General features: G+C 43.9%; 1 protein-coding gene across 6 annotated transcripts in view; it reads left to right on the top strand.

Annotated features, from left to right (window-relative positions):
- LOC110528020 (voltage-gated potassium channel subunit beta-2) overlaps window positions 1–17,746 on the top strand; it is a 153,738-nt gene that overhangs the window by 32,060 nt on the left and 103,932 nt on the right. For 3 of the 6 annotated variants that reach the window (XM_036983554.2, XM_036983555.2, XM_036983556.2), the window contains exons 2-3: window positions 2,289–2,452; window positions 4,940–4,981. In XM_036983554.2, the coding sequence (XP_036839449.1) occupies window positions 2,379–2,452; window positions 4,940–4,981 (116 nt within the window). In that variant the 5' untranslated portion in view covers window positions 2,289–2,378. The remainder of the gene's footprint in view (window positions 1–2,288; window positions 2,453–4,939; window positions 4,982–17,746) is intronic. The other 3 variants (XM_036983558.2, XM_036983559.2, XM_090241235.1) reach the window with 1 other exon arrangement.

Genomic DNA, 17,746 nt, shown 5'->3' with positions numbered 1-17,746 from the left:
ACGTAAGCCTGGTCTCAAGAGGAATCTCTCTCAGGCTGGGTGTAGGTGTCGGTTGCCTTTGGTGACTCCATGTTGCATTGTGTTGGACAGGAATGAAGGTAGCAGTATGTAGGTTGCAGTATGTAAGACTGGCTAAACACTAAACAGTAAGTACTAGGGCATTCTTTCTTTTTGTCTTTATTTCAACATCTCCAGTGAAATCCATCCTCACCCTGTCTGTGGGTAGGTCCTCCTTCACACTACTCCTTTCCTTTAGTCTCCCTGGTGTCCTGTTGCCTTTGGATCAGCATGTGGTGGTGTCGGGCCACAGGATGGTTGTGATCCGATAAGGGTCTGTCCAGAACCTCCCTCCCTCTGTCTGCCTCCCTGCAGTTTTAATCTGCAGAGTGCACCTTGGCCCATTAGAGCAGTAAATCTGAGCTCAGCTCTCCAACTTGTGCTGCCGGGACAAGTCTGTACCGCAGTGCTGCAGTAAGCATCCTCTCCCTCTCTTTCCTCTCTCTCCAACTGCAGCACAGCACAGCCATCTAATGTGGGCTTCAAGCACCCTGAGGAATTTGATGCACCAATATTAAACTGTCAAAGCAACGGAGAAACACTCAGCCTAACTTTTTTGGGGTGTGCTGAGAGCATAACATTTCACCGACTAAGACTGTATGTCTGAACATCAGTATAGGCTAAATGATATTTACTACACTTTAGCCTTGACTCTAGTCGTTCGGCAGTACAGTGTGTTGCGGTCTGGTAGCACAAGACCATACACCCAGACAGCAGCCTCAGGATTGGCCACCAAATCCAGCAAGACAGCTCCTGTGTTTTCCTTTAATGACCAGTAGATACATGACTTTCCAGCCAGGTGGAGTCCTACATTGACCAAGGGATTCTGTAGATCTACAACACAGCCATCTTCATCTGGCGCCATCATCATCATCATCTTGTAGGAGAAGGGACCAGCTAGACGGGCAGCGTCAGGTAGGCAGGGGCTTTTGTTCCGGCCTGCCTGGCATGATTGAAGTGGTGTGACCAGATGGCATTAAATGAGTCCTTGAAAAGGGGACACCTCATTTTCTGTGTCTGTGATTGATGTGAGGAGAAAGTCACCTTCACGTCCTCGTCATTACCACATCTGTTTCTATTACCAGCAGACCAGCGACGGCTCATGGCTGGCACGCTCACGTGGTTAGTGTAGCAGTGCAGTCCTATGTAGACTATAATGTAGTGCAGGGCTGTGGAACTTATTTTGCCCCTCAGGCTGCATTCAGCCTTCACCGAGGTCCAGAGGGACGCACTAAATTTAAAAAATATTTTCTTGCTGTCAAAATGTGCCTAGTTTTCGGGTTTTTTGGTGCTCCTTTACTGTTGTTAGCAAGCTGGACAAAGTGAAAAGACTAAATGTAGGTTGATTATCATTTCTACACAGTTTTAGATTTGGTTATAGGCATAAAAATTATACCCACCCCCTTTAAAATATATATATTTAAAATATTTTAATCAAACCTTTCATCAGCTGCACTGAATCGTCTGGATCGGGCCCGCAGGCCGTATGTTTCAGACCCCTGATGTAGAGGGAAATGGTACACAGAGTACAGTAGGTAATGCAAATGGGATGTTTTATTCTCCAGGCCCTTCTGTAGTCATCCTCTACTCCTCCCTCAGCTCCCCGCTGCCCAGCTCTCTTCTCCTGTTTTAGCCCCTTACTTCAGCAGTGCTCTCCTTGGGCAAAGACTGTTGAGTTTCATAGAAACTAGTCGCCCTGAGCACACGCATATGACAAGGGTAGGATGACGATGTGTGAGGACACCCATAACTTTGTGTGTGCAGTGGGTCTGTGTGTTTGAGCGTGTGTGCAGTGGATCTGTGTGTGTGAACGTGTGTACAGTGGGTCTATGTGTGTGAACGTGTGTGTGAACGTGTGTATAAGGACGTTGTCATACAAGGCTTTAACATGTGATCAGACAAGTGGCTCTGATTGGCCAAATTTATTCCCCTGCAGTTTACAAAACAATAGTTAGCATCCCCAGTTACAGCCCACTGAGCCCAGAGACGGCAGTCTTATTGGTCTGACCACCTTACTTATTTATTCAAGCTGCTGCCTGTGAGACCACAGTGAGGGAATGGTGCCATCTAGTGGCTGGTGAAGAGCAGTGACATCTTGAAAGGACTATTTGACACACAAAAAAAAGGAATACTGAAATCAGATTGGATACAAGTTGTCTTCCTCCTTATCACTATGATCACACAGAAGATATGCCAGTGTACAGACTGTTTGCTCTCTCTATCCCCTCCAGAAGCCCAGTTTGTTGAGAGACAGTCCCCTGTTGTCCTGGTGAGAGAGAGACCCCTTGGCACACTGGCCATACCCCCACCCTCCCGTCTCCATGTATCCTGAATCTACCACAGACTCACCTGCCCGCCTCTCACGACAGACTGGCTCGCCGGGCATGATCTACAAGTGAGTACACACACAAACACACATTCATCGTGGCCTGTGTATGGGATCTCATGGTGCATGCAGTTAATTTCTCCAGCCTGATAAAAATGAAATGTCCATACTTCATGAGTCATGCTACTTCCATTCTATTCAGGACTTTTAAAACAAGCAGTCATATACCTACTCGTGTCATGTACCTACTCGTGTCATGTACCTACTCGTGTCATGTACCTACTCGTGTCATGTACCTACTCGTGTCATGTACCTACTCGTGTCTCATTGGTTCAAGCACAGCCCCTTTCCTGCTGTTCCACATGCCACTAGCATGTGGCACCAGAGAACCATTTGTTTAGTATTACTTTCAGATATAATTGACAGTATTGACAGTATTTTACCTGCCAATGTTTATTTTACACATTTTTACCCCTTTCTTGCCGGTATTCACCTTTTATACATCCCGCAGGGTTTTGTTAGCCAATAATTGGCGGCTTTTGGCCGATGAAATAAATGAAAAGCCGCTAAATTAAATTGTAGCCTGCCGAATTGTCCAGGGCTGCCCTGCTGTTGAGGGTAGAGAGAGAGGGCGAGAGGAGCCTTGGCCTAGGTTATTGTTCAATGCGAAGATGGAGACTATTTTTCATTGGCGTAAAATGAAAGTTAGAGAATATGCCTATAGTGAAAAGCCTACAAGGCAGGGCTCCAGACTGCGACCATTTAGTTGCATGTTGCCACCCTGTGACTTGGAGTGCGAGTATTAAAAGGAATCGGTCACATAGGTGCGTGCTTCATATTCATTCACCTCATTCAAAACATCCTATTTTTTTTGGAGGCTAAAACCATGATTTGGTCAAACAGTAAGTTACATTATCCTCATGAGTCCTGTGACGAATGTTTCTGCCTGCCTGCCCATGTACCTGTTTCACTGGGGCCTGCGAAAGAAAAGTGTTCTGATTGTATAACATTAAAAAGTTATCAGTTATCCTGATGTCACAGATGGAGAGAAGATGTTCTCAGCTTTCTGTAGGTATACTTTTATTTCTCAACTATCAATTTTGAGATCAATAGCAACTATTTTACAAACTAGGTATTTGATATGGCTTTGAGATACTGAACGCGCAAAATGACGTTGGCCATTGGGTTGCGCTGGCCTCATTGGGCGGTAGACTACAACGGCAAAGTTGTTTTGGGGGGACGTTAAATGTACGTTAATACATGGCTACTAGCAGTGGGTATTATCTCTAAAGTTAGTGATCTAGCTAGTGTGTTTTGAGTTTCCACTTCCTCAGGTAATGAATTAGCCCCAAATAACAATGTTATGATGTTAGAGCACAAAGGTATGCAAACAAATTCGTCTCTATTGAACAAAAACTTCTGAAAATGGAGCCCTATTTTAACTGTAAAGTATAACAACAATAAGAAATAGTTACACCCAAAATGCATGACAATCACTGGATTAGATTGCACATTTAAATCCATTGTAATAAATGGCCTGAATTGATGCGATAAATAGAACGACAAGTTTCTAACAATGTGCCCCATTTTTTGTTGTTGGTATAAGCGTTTATCCCGCTTGCACTACTGTTGCCAATGAAAATGAAAGCACACATTTACCGGTATTGATATTTTCATAAGCGAATTCATACTTTCTCATATTTTGGTTGCTATAGAAGCGTTCGATTAGTTGTATATTTTGCCTTCTCGCCAGTTTGCATTACTTATCGTAATGAACGATATCGAAACAATGCCTGCGATAATTGATCGGTATGGTCAGTGTCCATAATTGTAGGTTTATCGTCCCAGCTCTACTGCATAGCAACCATTTTTTGATTGCATAGCAACCATATTTTCCCCAGACTATTTCCACTGGTGGAAGGATAAAATCGTATGAATTTACTTATCAAAATTAAAACTGTTTATGAAAATATGTCACTCATTGTTTTAATTTGTTGGTAACCGGTTTATAAAAGCAATAATGCACCTGGGGGTTTGTGGCGTATGCTTTGCGTTGTTCCTATGAACAACTCTTAGCCATGGTATATTGGCCATATACCACACCCCCTCAGGCCTTATTGCTTAATTATAACACCGATCGCAAGGGAGAGAATTTTGATGCTTCAGAAATCTCTGCAATCTCTTTTCCCCGTCTATTTCAGTCTTTGCCCTTCCCTTCATTTAATATAAAATTGCTTGATATGCGTTCTGCACTCTATAGTATTTTTCCAAGGCAGCTGTGCTCTATGGGTTTCCTCAGAGGTCTCTGTGTGGTTTGCATGCATGACAGATTCACAGATGTACCTCAGATGTCTGAGTGTCAGTGAATGGTATTTGGGGTCCAGTTCGTTGCTTGATACACTGAGCTTTCCTATTCCCTGTGAAATGAGGCTTTGTTCTCGCAGCATGTCTTTTACTATGTTGTTCCCTTTACTCTCTCGTGGTTTACAGTCCCCTCCCTTCTGCTACATGTTTATCTAAGCTGTACTCTCTCTTCCTCTCTTCCGCTGACCTCAGCGCACGCTATGGGAGCCCTAAACGACAGCTGCAGTTCTACAGGTATCTCTCTCTTTCTCTCTTTCTCTCTGACTACTGTGGAACCTGGCACTGACTGCTTTCCTATACTTCTCTATGTCAATCTGTATCATCTGTATCATCCTTAACTAGTCACTGTTCGCCCAGCTAGTAGCCTGATTTTATCTTTGCTGGACACCACATTGTGCTGTTTGCAATGTTGTTCAGTGGCCATATTTGTAGTCTACATTCCACTCAACCCAAGACTTTCAAATAGGTATCAACGTTTTGCATCTAAAAGTGACCTAATACTTTGGTTTCTTGTAGTCTGTACTGTACTCCAGTAGTGAGCTATCAGGGTTGTATGTCCTGCTGTTTCAGAGGGGGATCATGTTTTATGGGCTGATCTGGTTATAATACACCCGGACACTGTGGATGCAGGCCAGGGTAATGAGCTCTCTGTCAGATTTTGATCTCCAAAGCTTCCCTTTTGCACATTTCTGTCCTTTTATAAGTGTCCCGCTGCTGCCTTGACTCAAGAGGGGATCGATCTTCACACGCACTCTGTCTGTCTCACACAGACTGGCTAGAAGTGTGATGGGACACTAAATGGGCATGGATGTTTTTTGTGTGTTGACTTTATGTAATCTGAGAGAACTTTTGATGCATATTTGAGTATGCTATAATGTTTGCCCAGTAGGGTGTCTTCAGCACGCATTCAGTTATATCACGTTTTTAACCCAGTTAGAACACCACATAGTTTTTGTGGTTTCATGTATGTTTTATGGGAGGCCTGGGATTCTAGCAGGATGGTAGTTAAGTACAGTGAAAATACCACACGGTTAATAATCTAATACACTCAGTCAGTTTATTAGGTACACCCATCTAGTACCGGGTCAGGTGTACCTAATAAATTGAAATGGCATTTTGCGGACACTTTTATCCAAATCGATTTACAGTCATGCATGAATGCATTTTACGTGTGGTTGGTACCAGCGGGACTCAAACCCATGAGCCTTGTTGTTATAAGCGCCATGCACTACTGACTGAGACACATACTGTTGGACCACATAGTTGCTGCTTTGTTACACTGGTCAAGTAAGACAAGCCATCACCTCAGCACAATAACACTTTGAGAACAGCATTGGGTGCATGTTGCAGTCCATGCTTCATTATGTCTGAACATTAGATATCTCAGTCGGTGATGATGATGTAGTCTGGTAGTATTGCGGTCAAGAAGTCACAAGATATGGCCGTTTAATGTTTACAATTTTATACAGCAAGAGGCTTTTAGTATTCCCATCTCTGAACCTCCGTAACCCTTTCACTATGTCCAGGGGAATTAGGATTTTCCTGTCCGTCGACCCCAAACCTCTCATGTACTCTGTCACTCTGGTATTGATCCAGAAAAATACGTATTGCAAATATCGTCTTTTTAACTTTGAGTTTGATACTCCATCAGCACGTACTTCTGGGTTTGCTCAAGTTTCATTGTTTTACTCTCTCATACATCAAATGTGTGTGTAGTACTGTGTAGTGATCCTGATCTTACCCAGGTATCTTTTCGATATGTATTGCAAAAGATTTCTGACTGGGTGTTTTGGGTTGGCATTTGTGAATAACTTTTTTCCCCTGTGTTTGCCCAAACACTTGCTTGGAAACAGTAGATGGCACAATATTCTGTTACAGATCAGTTATAGCCTGACATGTAGCCTAGTCTACCAGAGGTATGATGACTGCTAGACATCCAGATCTCTCCTCATGGCTGACCCTCTGCAGCTGGTGTGTTTAAGGGCTACAGTACTTTGACCTGAATACACCAGGTCCTTCAGAGACAGATGCGGAAGAATAGAGCCAGAATAGATCCAATGTACTGTTGCTGAGGTTTTCAGTAATATAGGCAGTATAATCCTGTGGTGTCGACTGTACTTTTGTGTGTGTGTTTGTGTAAACCGTACACACACTCAGGCCTCACTATGTCCTGATGGCCTCTTAGTATTCCTTCCCGTGGAACAACAATCTGAGGTTTTTAGCACAAAAGCTTCTGCGAATAATGGCTGATCTTCTACCTGATATTATTTGCTGCGCTTCGCAGAAACAAGCCGGGGCACTAAATGAAAAATGGATTTCCTCCATGAGATCTAACCGTGTGTGTGTGTGGTAGAGGGGGTGAATGAGGTGGTAGGGCACTTTCTCATCCACTAATTGTTTTAGACACTTCCTAGTAAGACACTTCCAGTTTGGGTGGACCTGCTGCATTAATACAAGCAGTGTGTTTATAAGAGCAGGCTGGCACCTACGACCCCTCATGAGCCGACCGCCTAGAAATCGGGTGAGTTTAAGCAAAGACCAACGACCACTGCTTGCGTGTGTTTTGAGTACACTGTGTGTGAGGGGTGGTGGCTGGATGAGTGTGTGTTTGTATAGCCTGGAGCGGATGCATGCTGCCTGGTCTGGAGTCTCTTGGTCTCTACGGGTGGTGGAGTCCACTGGACTGGGAGGACAGGGAAAGCTGGGGAACTGGAAGACACCTACGCCCTTGATGGCAAACATGGACAGATTTCAGGACTATTCATCCCTGATCATAGAATCAACCACATGGTTGTTTTGGGGTGATAGAGATGTTGTGAAGCAGTGAAGGCTCTAAGACTGCTAGGGGTGGTTTTAAGATGGTTTTGTGATGATTTGATCTAGGCCTTTCTCAGTTGAAGCTAGATTTCAAAGCTGAGCAGGACATTAGATGAAGGCTGTGTTTTGTGTCAGGGTTAATACAGCAACTGTCCTTCAGCAGACTGGGAGAGAAGCAGAGTGCTGTTCAAGTGTCTGCATCAGGGCCTCCTGAGGGGCACAGTGGTCTAAGGCACTGCATCGCAGTGCTAGTTGTGCCACTAGAGATCCTGGTTCGAGTCCAGGCTCTGTCACAGCCGACTGCGACCGAGAGACCCATGGGGCGGCGCACAATTGGCCAATCGCTGTCCGAGTTAGGGGAGGGTATGGCGGGCAGGGATGTTCTTGTCCCATCATGCACTAGCGACTCCTATGGTGGGCAGTGTACGCTGACATGGTTGCCAGGTGTACGGTGTTTCCTCCAACACATTGGTGCTTCTGGGTTAAGCAGGCATTGTGTCAAGAAGCAGTGCAGCTTCGCTGGGTCGAGTTCGTACGGGAGTTCGTACGGGAGTTGCAGTGATGGGACAAGACTGTAACTACCAATTGGATACCATGAAATTGGGGAGATTTTTTTGTTGTTGTATGTGTTGTATGGGATCACAAACCGTTTGCCTTCGGACTTCCTTTGTAGACCTACAGGGCAACATTTCCTGTGTCTCAGGTGCTGCAGTGATGACAGGTTGATAAAAATCCCAGACTGAAATGGCTAATTTGTCCAAAATTGACATTAGAAATATTACACAGTTGCACTTTGAAAGCTTCTTGTTTAGTGTTTGACCAGAGCGAAGATGTAAGTTTAAAATTGTAATTTGAAACGCTTAACGTGAGATGCTTTACTTGCACTTTTTGGTTGGCTATAGATTATGGACTGTAGACTATGGATCAATAGTTGAATGTTTCTTATTGTTCTGCATTTATTTAAATTGATGTGAAATATGTTGCTTGACTTATCAATTCATGTCTGACCTGGCCCCTGGTGCATGTCAATGTCTCCTCCTCGTCCTGCTGTCTCTTATGCAGATATGTCTCTCGCATGTGTCCTCTGGTCCTGCTCCTTAGTTAACCACAAGGTGGTCACCTGAATGCACCCGATCAGTTTTACCTTGCCATTGTGTGCCTGTCATGGGGGGCGGTGCCTTGACTCTGATTACACCATGCATGGCTGTGTGGTACTGCTGCCCCGAGCAGAGCAGGAGAGCTCTTTCTTATGGGAGAAGTCAGGTGCTATTTAAGGAGGTGGCCGTGTCCTGGTGGCTCCTAGCTCCGTCCCGGCCCCACTTTTCTTTTTCACTGAGCGGTGAGTTGCTGCGGCGACAGCAGGAGTAGGGGGATGTTTGCGGGAGGGATAACAGGAGGTCAGCCCCCTGGGGCGGCAGTGAGGCGTCAATCCATGTACACTCATTCCGAAAACCTACAGATCCCCAAACCCGCCGGGCAGGGCAGTGGGATACGGAAGAGCAGCAGCGGCGGCAGTGGCAAGATGCTGTCCATGTCGTACAGCGAGAGCATGCGGAGCGACATCAGCCACTACCACTCGGACCAGGGCCTGAACCTACCTCGGCCCACCGACCCAGGGGAGCTGAGGCGCCTCAGGGAGCAGAGGCATGCTGCTCAGGTCAAGAATATGGAGGACTTCCTTAAGATGAACGGCCTGGTCCTGGAGGAGTGTGTGTCCCACCAGACTGGCATGAAGTACAGGTAAGGACCAGGGCACACCTGGAGACCTGGGAGACTCAGACTGGTTGGGGCTGGGTAGCTGAAACCTAAATAGTGGCTGAGATTGGTCAGTTCAGACTGGTTTGGGGCTGAACAGGTAGCAGGGTGTATTAGCACGCAGCAGAGTGTAGCAGGGTGTATGAACAGAGATGGGGACAGGCATGGGGTGTGAGAAAGGTTCAGTGGAACACCTGAGGCTCAGGCAGAATGGAATTGTGTAGCCTACCTTGTCTCAGTGTGCTACAGCACTGCTTACGTTATAACTGTTCACTGAAAAAGGCAGGCAGCGTTTCTCAGCCAGTCGAAGTTATGAATCAGCTGGCATAATTTGTATGGATATATATATACAAAGAAATGTCAATTTAAAAAAGGTCAAACAAAACCAAATGCAGCTAGTTTGCAGTCTTCCCAGCTTCAGTTTGAAGTTATTGTGTTAGCTGTGTTGTTGGCTAGCTCCTCTGAACAACAGTGTCCTGACGAGAGAGCACATTTTCTATGCCTGGTGAAATTGTGCCTAATTAGCTCATTGTTATGGTTGTATCCAAATAAATATCACTAGAAAACAATTTAAACAAATGCAAATGGCTACTTTGCTGTTATTCTGGCTGCACTTTTTGATGTGACTGTAAGTTAGCTGTAGTTGGCTAGCTAGCAAGCAAGGGATAAGAACGTTGCCAGCCAGTACGGCAATAGAACATTTAGAAACGGATGACTGGGTTGCGTTTCTGGCAACCGAACGGAACGAATGACCGACCAGTTGGCTTGGGTAGCATCCCTAGATTTGTGTCGGGACTATATCATGTGGAAAGATAGTATGAATAAATTCATCAAAATAGCATTTTGAAAGAAAATGTGTCAATTATTATTTGAATATGTTGTATAAAAGTGACAATGCCCTCAAAGCCGATGTCTCGGGCCTAACAACACCCATGCCAATATATCCTCCAAACACAGCCTTCTCGGGCATTATCATTTAAGTATAGGTTAACTAATGTTGCATTAGGGATGTGTTGCTGTTTGCTACCGTCCTCAGTGCAGTGTTAGACTGTCCTCTGGACAGAATGCTCTTACTCCATGGTACTGGCTCTCATTTTATCATCTAATCATCTAGGTCGCTAGCATATTTGCCCAACAAAATGGGAAGGACATACTGTTCCATAAGGATTTACCTGGCTCGTTAAATCTCACTCAACGTTTTCCCCCTTGATCAGACTCTGCTGAGATCATCCCTCTCTCTCTCGCTCCTCTTCACCACTCTCTCTGTTAGACAAATGGTAGTCGCATTACACTGTTCTGAGAAGATACCTTTACCATGTAATAACCTACAACCATACATACGTGTCTTACTCAGTCACACTTGCCCTAATCCTAGACTCCGCAGAGTCTCCAACAACCGGATGTTCCGGTTTTCAGAGGAAATGGAAAGAGCGCCTGGGATGTGACTTCTCATTTTGGACGACACTCCATATGAACTTCTCCTCCACATTTACTGGATTGGTTGAACATTGCAGAAGAGAACCTCCCCCGACAGTGGTTCTCCTTCTCGTCAAGACCAGCATGTAGGGGATCTAGTTTCAGGCACTTATTTTACGCTTGCTACGTTATTCTAACCCTAACACTAACCTTGACCGTCACAAGAGTAGGCGATATGGTCCTGAGAAGCCTGGATGATGAATATTGAATGCATTGCATCTTGAGTCTCAGCACTGTCAGGTATAACAAGGTGTGCAGGACGAAGCCATCTGACAGAAGTGTGGTCAACATCCCCAAACAATGAGCAATGCAGCCTCTTCGTCACTGCATTGCCACTAATGAGAAGACAAGGTCGGCAGAGCAGGGGTAGCCTACCTGCTGTTGTTTTGACCCAGTGCATGGATGGCTGTTTTGTCTGAAGACAGGTCTAGCAGCTGTTGTTTTGACGATGGGCAGGGATGTGTTTAGATTCAGTTGGTAGAGCATGGCACTTGCAACGCCTGGTTTGTGGGTTCTATTCCCAGGGCCACCCACACATAAAAATGTAAGTCACTTTGGATAAAAGGATCTATTAAATGGCATATATATATATATATATATATATATATATTATTACACAAGGAACTGCCAAAATAAAAGAAACACCAACACAAAGAGTCTTAATAGGGCATTGGACCACCAGGAGCCAGAACGGTTTCCCTGCACCTCGGCATAGATTTTGCAAGTGTATGGAACTCTATTGGAGGGATGCGACACCATTCTTCCACATTTGGTGTTTTGTTGATGGTGGTGGAAAACGCTGTTTCAGGCGCCGCTCCAGAATCTCTCATAAGTGTTCAATTGGGTTCAAATCAAATCAAACTTTATTAGTCACATGTGCCAAATACAACATGGATTACTGTGAAATGCTTACTTACAAGCCCTTAACCAACAGTGCAGTTATTAAGAAAATATTTACCAAATAAACTAAAGTAAAAAATAATAAAAAGTAACACAATAAAATAACAATAAAGAGGCTATATACAGGGGGTACCGGTATGGAGTCAATGTGCGGGGGTACAGGTGGTCGAGATAATTTGTACATGTAGGTAGGGGTGAAGTGAGTGTGCATAGATAATAAACAGTGTAGCAGCAGTGTACAATATACTGGGGGGGGGGGGTTGTCAATGTAAAAAGTCAGGTGGCCATTTGATTAATTGCTCAGCAGTCTTATGGCTTGGGGATAGAAGCTGTTAAGGAGCATTTTGGTCCTAGACTTGGCGCCCCGGTAAAGCTTGCCGTGCGGAGGCAAAGAAAACAGTCTATGACTTGGGTGACTGGTGTCTTTGACAATTTTTGGTGCTTTCCTCTGACACCGCCTATTATATAGGTCCTGGATGGCAGGAAGCTTGGCCCCAGTGATGTACTGAGCACACTACCCTCTGTAGACGAGGCGGTGATGCAACCTGTCAGGATGCTCTCGATGGTGCAGCTGTAGAACTTTTCGAGAATCTGTGGACCCATGCCAAATCTTTTCAGTCTCCTGAGGGGGAAAAGGTGTTGTCGTGCCCTCTTCACAAATGTCTTGTGTGTTTGGACTAGAAGTCAACGAATTATGATTTTTCAACGACGATACTGATTATTGGAGGACCAAAAAAAGCCGATACCGATTAATAGGCCGATTTAAAAAAAAAAATATATATATATATATATATACATATATATATATATGTATGTATTTTTATTTATTGGTAATCATGAAAATTACAACAATACTGAATGAACTTAATATAATACATCAATAAAATCAATTTAGCCTCAAATAAATAATGAAACATATTCAATTTTGTTTAAATAATGCAAAAACAAAGTGTTGGAGAAGAAAGTAAAAGTGCAAAATGTGCCATGTAAAAAAACCTACGTTTAAGTTCCTTGCTCAGAACATAAGAAAGCTGGTGGTTCCTTTTAACATAAGTCTTCAATATTCCATGGTAAGAAGTTTTAAGTTGTAGTTCTCTATACCATTTGTATTTATTTCATATACCATTGACTATTGGATGTTCTTATAGGCACTTTAGTATTGCCAGTGTAACAGTATAGCTTCCGTCCCTCTCCTCGCACCTACCTGGGCTCAAACCAGGGACACATCGACAACAGCCACCCTCGAAGCATCATTACCCATTGCTCCACAAAAGCCGCGGCCCTTGCAGGGCAAGGGGAACAACTAATTAACGGTCTCAGAGCGAGTGACGTCGCCGATTGAAACGCTATTAGCGTGCACCCCGCTAACTGTCTAGCCATTTCACATCGGTTACACCAGCTTGAAGTCATAAACAGCTCAATGCTTGAAGCACATTGAAGAGCTGCTGGGAAACGCACAAAAGTGCTGTTTGAATGAATGCTTACGAGCCTGCTGCTGCCTACCACTGCTCAGTCAGACTGCTCCATCAAATATCAAATCATAGACTTAATTATAACATAATAACACACACAAATACGAGCCTTAGGTCATTAATATGGTAAAATCCAGAAACTATCATTTCGAAAACAAAACGTTTATTCTTTCAGTGAAATACGGAACCGTTCCGTATTTTATCTAACGGGTGGCATCCATAAGTCTAAATATTCCTGTTACATTGCACAACCTTCAATGTTATGTCATAATTACGTAAAATTCTGGCAAATTAGTTCGCAACGAACCAGGCGGCCCAAACTGTTGCATATACCCTGACTCTGCGTGCAATGAACGAAAGAGAAGTGACTCAATTTACCTAGTTTAATATTGCCTGCTAACCTGGATTTTAACTAAATATGCAGGTTTCAAAAAATATACTTCTGCGTATTGATTTTAAGAAAGGCATTGATGTTTATGGTTAGGTATATTCGTGCAACGATTGTGCTTTTTTCGCAAATGCGCTTTTGTTGAATCATCCCCAGTTTGGCGAAGTTGGCTGTCTTTGTTAGGAAGATATTGTCTTCACACAGTTCGCAACGAGCCAGGCAGCCCAAACTGCTGCATATATCCTGACTCTGTTGCACAGAATGCAAGAGAAGTGATACAATTTCTCTAGTTAAAATAAATTAATGTTAGCAGGCAATATGAACTAAATATGCAGGTGTAAAAATAAATACTTGTGTATTGATTTTAAGAAAGGCGTTGGTTTTTATGGTTCGGTACACATTGGTGCAACAACAGTGCTTTTTTTTCGCAAATGCGCTTGTTAAATCACCTGTTTGGCGAAGTAGGCTGTGATTCAATGATAAATTAACAGGCACCGCATCGATTATATGCAACGCAGGACACGCTAGATAAACTAGTAAAATCATCAACCATGTGTAGTTAACTAGTGATTATGTTAAGATTGATTGTTTTGATAAGATACGTTAAATGCTAGCTAGCACCTTACCTTGGCTCCTTGCTGCACTCGCATAACAGGTAGTCAGTCTGCCACGCAGTCTCCTGGTGGAGTGCAATATAATCGGCCATGATCGGTATCTGATTACCGATTTGTTATGAAAACTTGAAATCGGCCCTAATTAATCGGCCATTCCGATTAATCGGTCGACCTCTAGTTTGGACCATGATAGTTTGTTGCTGATGTTGACACCAAGGAACTTGAAACTCTCAACCTGCTCCACTACAGCCCTGTTGATGAGCATGTGGACGTGCTCGGGTCCTCCTTTTCCTGTAGTCCACGATCAGCTCCTTTGTCTTGTTCACATTGAGGCAGAGGTTGTTGTCCTGGCACCACATTGCCAGGTCTCTGACGTCCTCCCTATAGGCTGTCTCATCGTTGTCGTGATAAGGCCTACCACCGTTGTGTCGTCAGCTGTTACTGTAATTTAATTATGCCAATGTGCTTTAAATTAATTGAAAACCCATAATCTATTTTATGAGAATTTGTAAGATTCTTGTTTGCATAAAATAGACGCAGACCAGTCTTTCAATAATAGGTAACATAATTTATTCTCGGAGCGCGCTGCTACTTAACCACGAGCAACAGTTTATATACAGATCATGACGTCATTTCATTGCTTTTACAGAATCCCCTCCTCTCGACCGAGACAAAGTGAGGTGAAAAGTTCATTCTAACTTACTAACACACTCCCAGGTAACTTTTGACCCCTCAACATTATCGATCACCACTGAGCTGACAGTTCTAATTAACAGAAAACCTAGGAATGCACTCACTGTCTTATCTAAAAACCCCAGAGCTAAGTTTCTGTAGGTTCAACGCTAGGTTAACGACCTTATGTGTTTACACAGTCCCCAACCCATTAGTTTCTTCCTAGTTGGAATGGTGTTCATTAACTTTAATTACTCCTTGTCCGTGTCTCACAATCCCTTCTTATGAACTCGTATTGTTAATCAGATAAAGTAAAACAGAGTATAAGTTTTACTTAGTTACAGTTCCATTTAAAATTATTTGTTCAGTCATTTAATCATAATTTTACCAACATCAGCAAACTTAATAATGGTGTTGGAGTCGTGTTTGGCCACGCAGTCATGGGTGAACAAGGAGTACAGGAGGAGACTAAGCACACACCACTGAGGGGCCCCAGTGTTGAGGATTAGCGTGGTAGACGTGTTGTTGCCTTCCCTTACCACCTGGGGGCAGCTGTCACGAAGTCCAGGATCCAATTGCAGAGGATGGTGTTTAGTCCCAGGGTCCTGAGCTTTGTGGGCACTATGGTGTTGAATGCTGAGCTGTAGTCAATGAACAGCATTCTCATATACGTTTTCCTTTTGTCCAGGTGGGAAAGGGCAGTGTGGAATGCGATTGAGATTGCGTCATCTGTGCATCTTTTGGGGCAGTTTGTGAATTGCAGTGGGTCTAGGGTATCTGGGAGGATGCTGTTGATGTGAGCCATGACTAGCTTTTCAAAGCACTTCATGGCTACTGGCGTGAGTGCTACGGGGCGGTAATCATTTAGGTAGGTTACCTTCGCTTCCTTGGGCACAGGGACTATGGTAACATGTAGGTATTACAGACTGAATCAGGGAGAGGTTGAAAATGTCAGTGAAGACACTTGCCAGTTGGTCAGCGCATGCTTTGAATACACGGCCTGGTAATCCATCTGGCCCCGCGGCTTTGTGAATGTTGACCTGTTTAAAGCAACAACAACATCAAAGCGTTATCACACAGTCATCCAGAACAGCTGGTGCTCTCATGCATGCTTCAGTGTTGCTTGCCTCAAAGCGAGCATAAAAGGAATCTAGCTTGTCTGGTAGGCTTGCCTCACTGGGCAACTCGTGTCTGGGTTTCCCTTTCAAATCAAATCAAATGTATGGTTCATATACACATGGTTAGCAGATATTAATGCAAGTGTAGCAAAATGCTTGTGCTTCTAGTTCCGACCATGCAGTAATATCTAACAAGTAATATAACCTAACAATTTCACAACAACTGCCTTATACACAAGTGTAAAGGAATGAATACTAATATGTACATAAAAATATATAAATGAGTGATGGCCGAACGGTAGAGGCAAGATGCAGTAGATGGTATAGAGTACAGTATATACATATGAGATGAGTAATGTAGGATATGAAAACATAAAGCGGCATTGTTTAAAGTGGCTATTGATACATTACATCAAGATGGCAAGATGCAGTAGATGGTCCACCGTACAGTATATACATATGAGATGAGTAATGTAGGGTATGAGAACATTATATAAAGTGGCATTGTTTAAAGTGGCTAGTGATACATTTAATTACATCAAGATGCAGTAGATGGTATAGCATACAAGTATATACATATAAGATGAGTAATGTAGGGTATGTAAACATGGCGCCGACAGAGATGGCCGCCTCGCTTCGCGTTCCAAGGAAACTATGCAGTTTTTTGTTTTTTTACGTGTTATTTCTTACATTAGTACCCCAGGTCATCTTAGGTTTCATTACATACAGTCGAGAATAACTACTGAATATAAGATCAGCGTCAACTCACCATCAGTACGACCAAGAATATGTTTTTCGCGACGCGGATCCTGTGTTCTGCCTTACAAACAGGACAACGGAGTGGATCCCATGCAGAGACCCAAAAAAACGACTCCGAAAAAGAGGGAAACGAGGCGGTCTTCTGGTCAGACTCCGGAGACGGGCACACCGTGCACCATTCCCTAGCATTCTTCTTGCCAATGTCCAGTCTCTTGACAACAAGGTTGATGAAATCCGAGCAAGGGTAGCATTCCAGAGGGACATCAGAGACTGTAACGTTCTTTGCTTCACGGAAACGTGGCTTACTGGAGAGACGCTATCCGAGGCGGTGCAGCCAACAAGTTTCTCCACGCATCGCGCAGACAGAAACAAACATATTTCTGGTAAGAAGAGGGGCGGGGGCGTATGCCTTATGACTAACGTGACATGGTGTGATGAAAGAAACATACAGGAACTCAAATCCTTCTGTTCACCTGATTTAGAATTCCTCACAATCAAATGTAGACCGCATTATCTACCAAGAGAATTCTCTTCGATTATAATCACAGCCGTATATATCCCCCCCCAAGCAGACACATCGTTGGCTCTGAATGGACTTTATTTGAGTCTTTGCAAACTGGAAACCATTTATCCGGAGGCTGCATTCATTGTAGCTGGGGATTTTAACAAGGCTAATCTGAAAACAAGACTCCCTAAATTTTATCAGCATTTCGATTGCGCAACCAGGGGTGGAAAGACCTTGGATCATTGTTACTCTAACTTCCGCGACGCATATAAGGCCCTGCCCCGTCCCCCTTTCGGAAAAGCTGACCACGACTCCATTTTGTTGATCCCTGCCTACAGACAGAAACTAAAACAAGAGGCTCCCACGCTGAGGTCTGTCCAACGCTGGTCCGACCAAGCTGACTCCACACTCCAAGACTGCTTCCATCACGTGGACTGGGACATGTTTCCTATTGCGTCAGACAACAACATTGACGAATACGCTGATTCGGTGTGCGAGTTCATTAGAACGTGCGTTGAAGATG

The sequence above is a fragment of the Oncorhynchus mykiss genome, chromosome 7, assembly GCF_057628025.1.
Source record: "Oncorhynchus mykiss isolate SJ-2025 chromosome 7, ASM5762802v1, whole genome shotgun sequence".
Lineage (NCBI taxonomy): Eukaryota > Metazoa > Chordata > Actinopteri > Salmoniformes > Salmonidae > Oncorhynchus > Oncorhynchus mykiss.
This window is presented reverse-complemented; position numbering and strand designations above follow the sequence as displayed.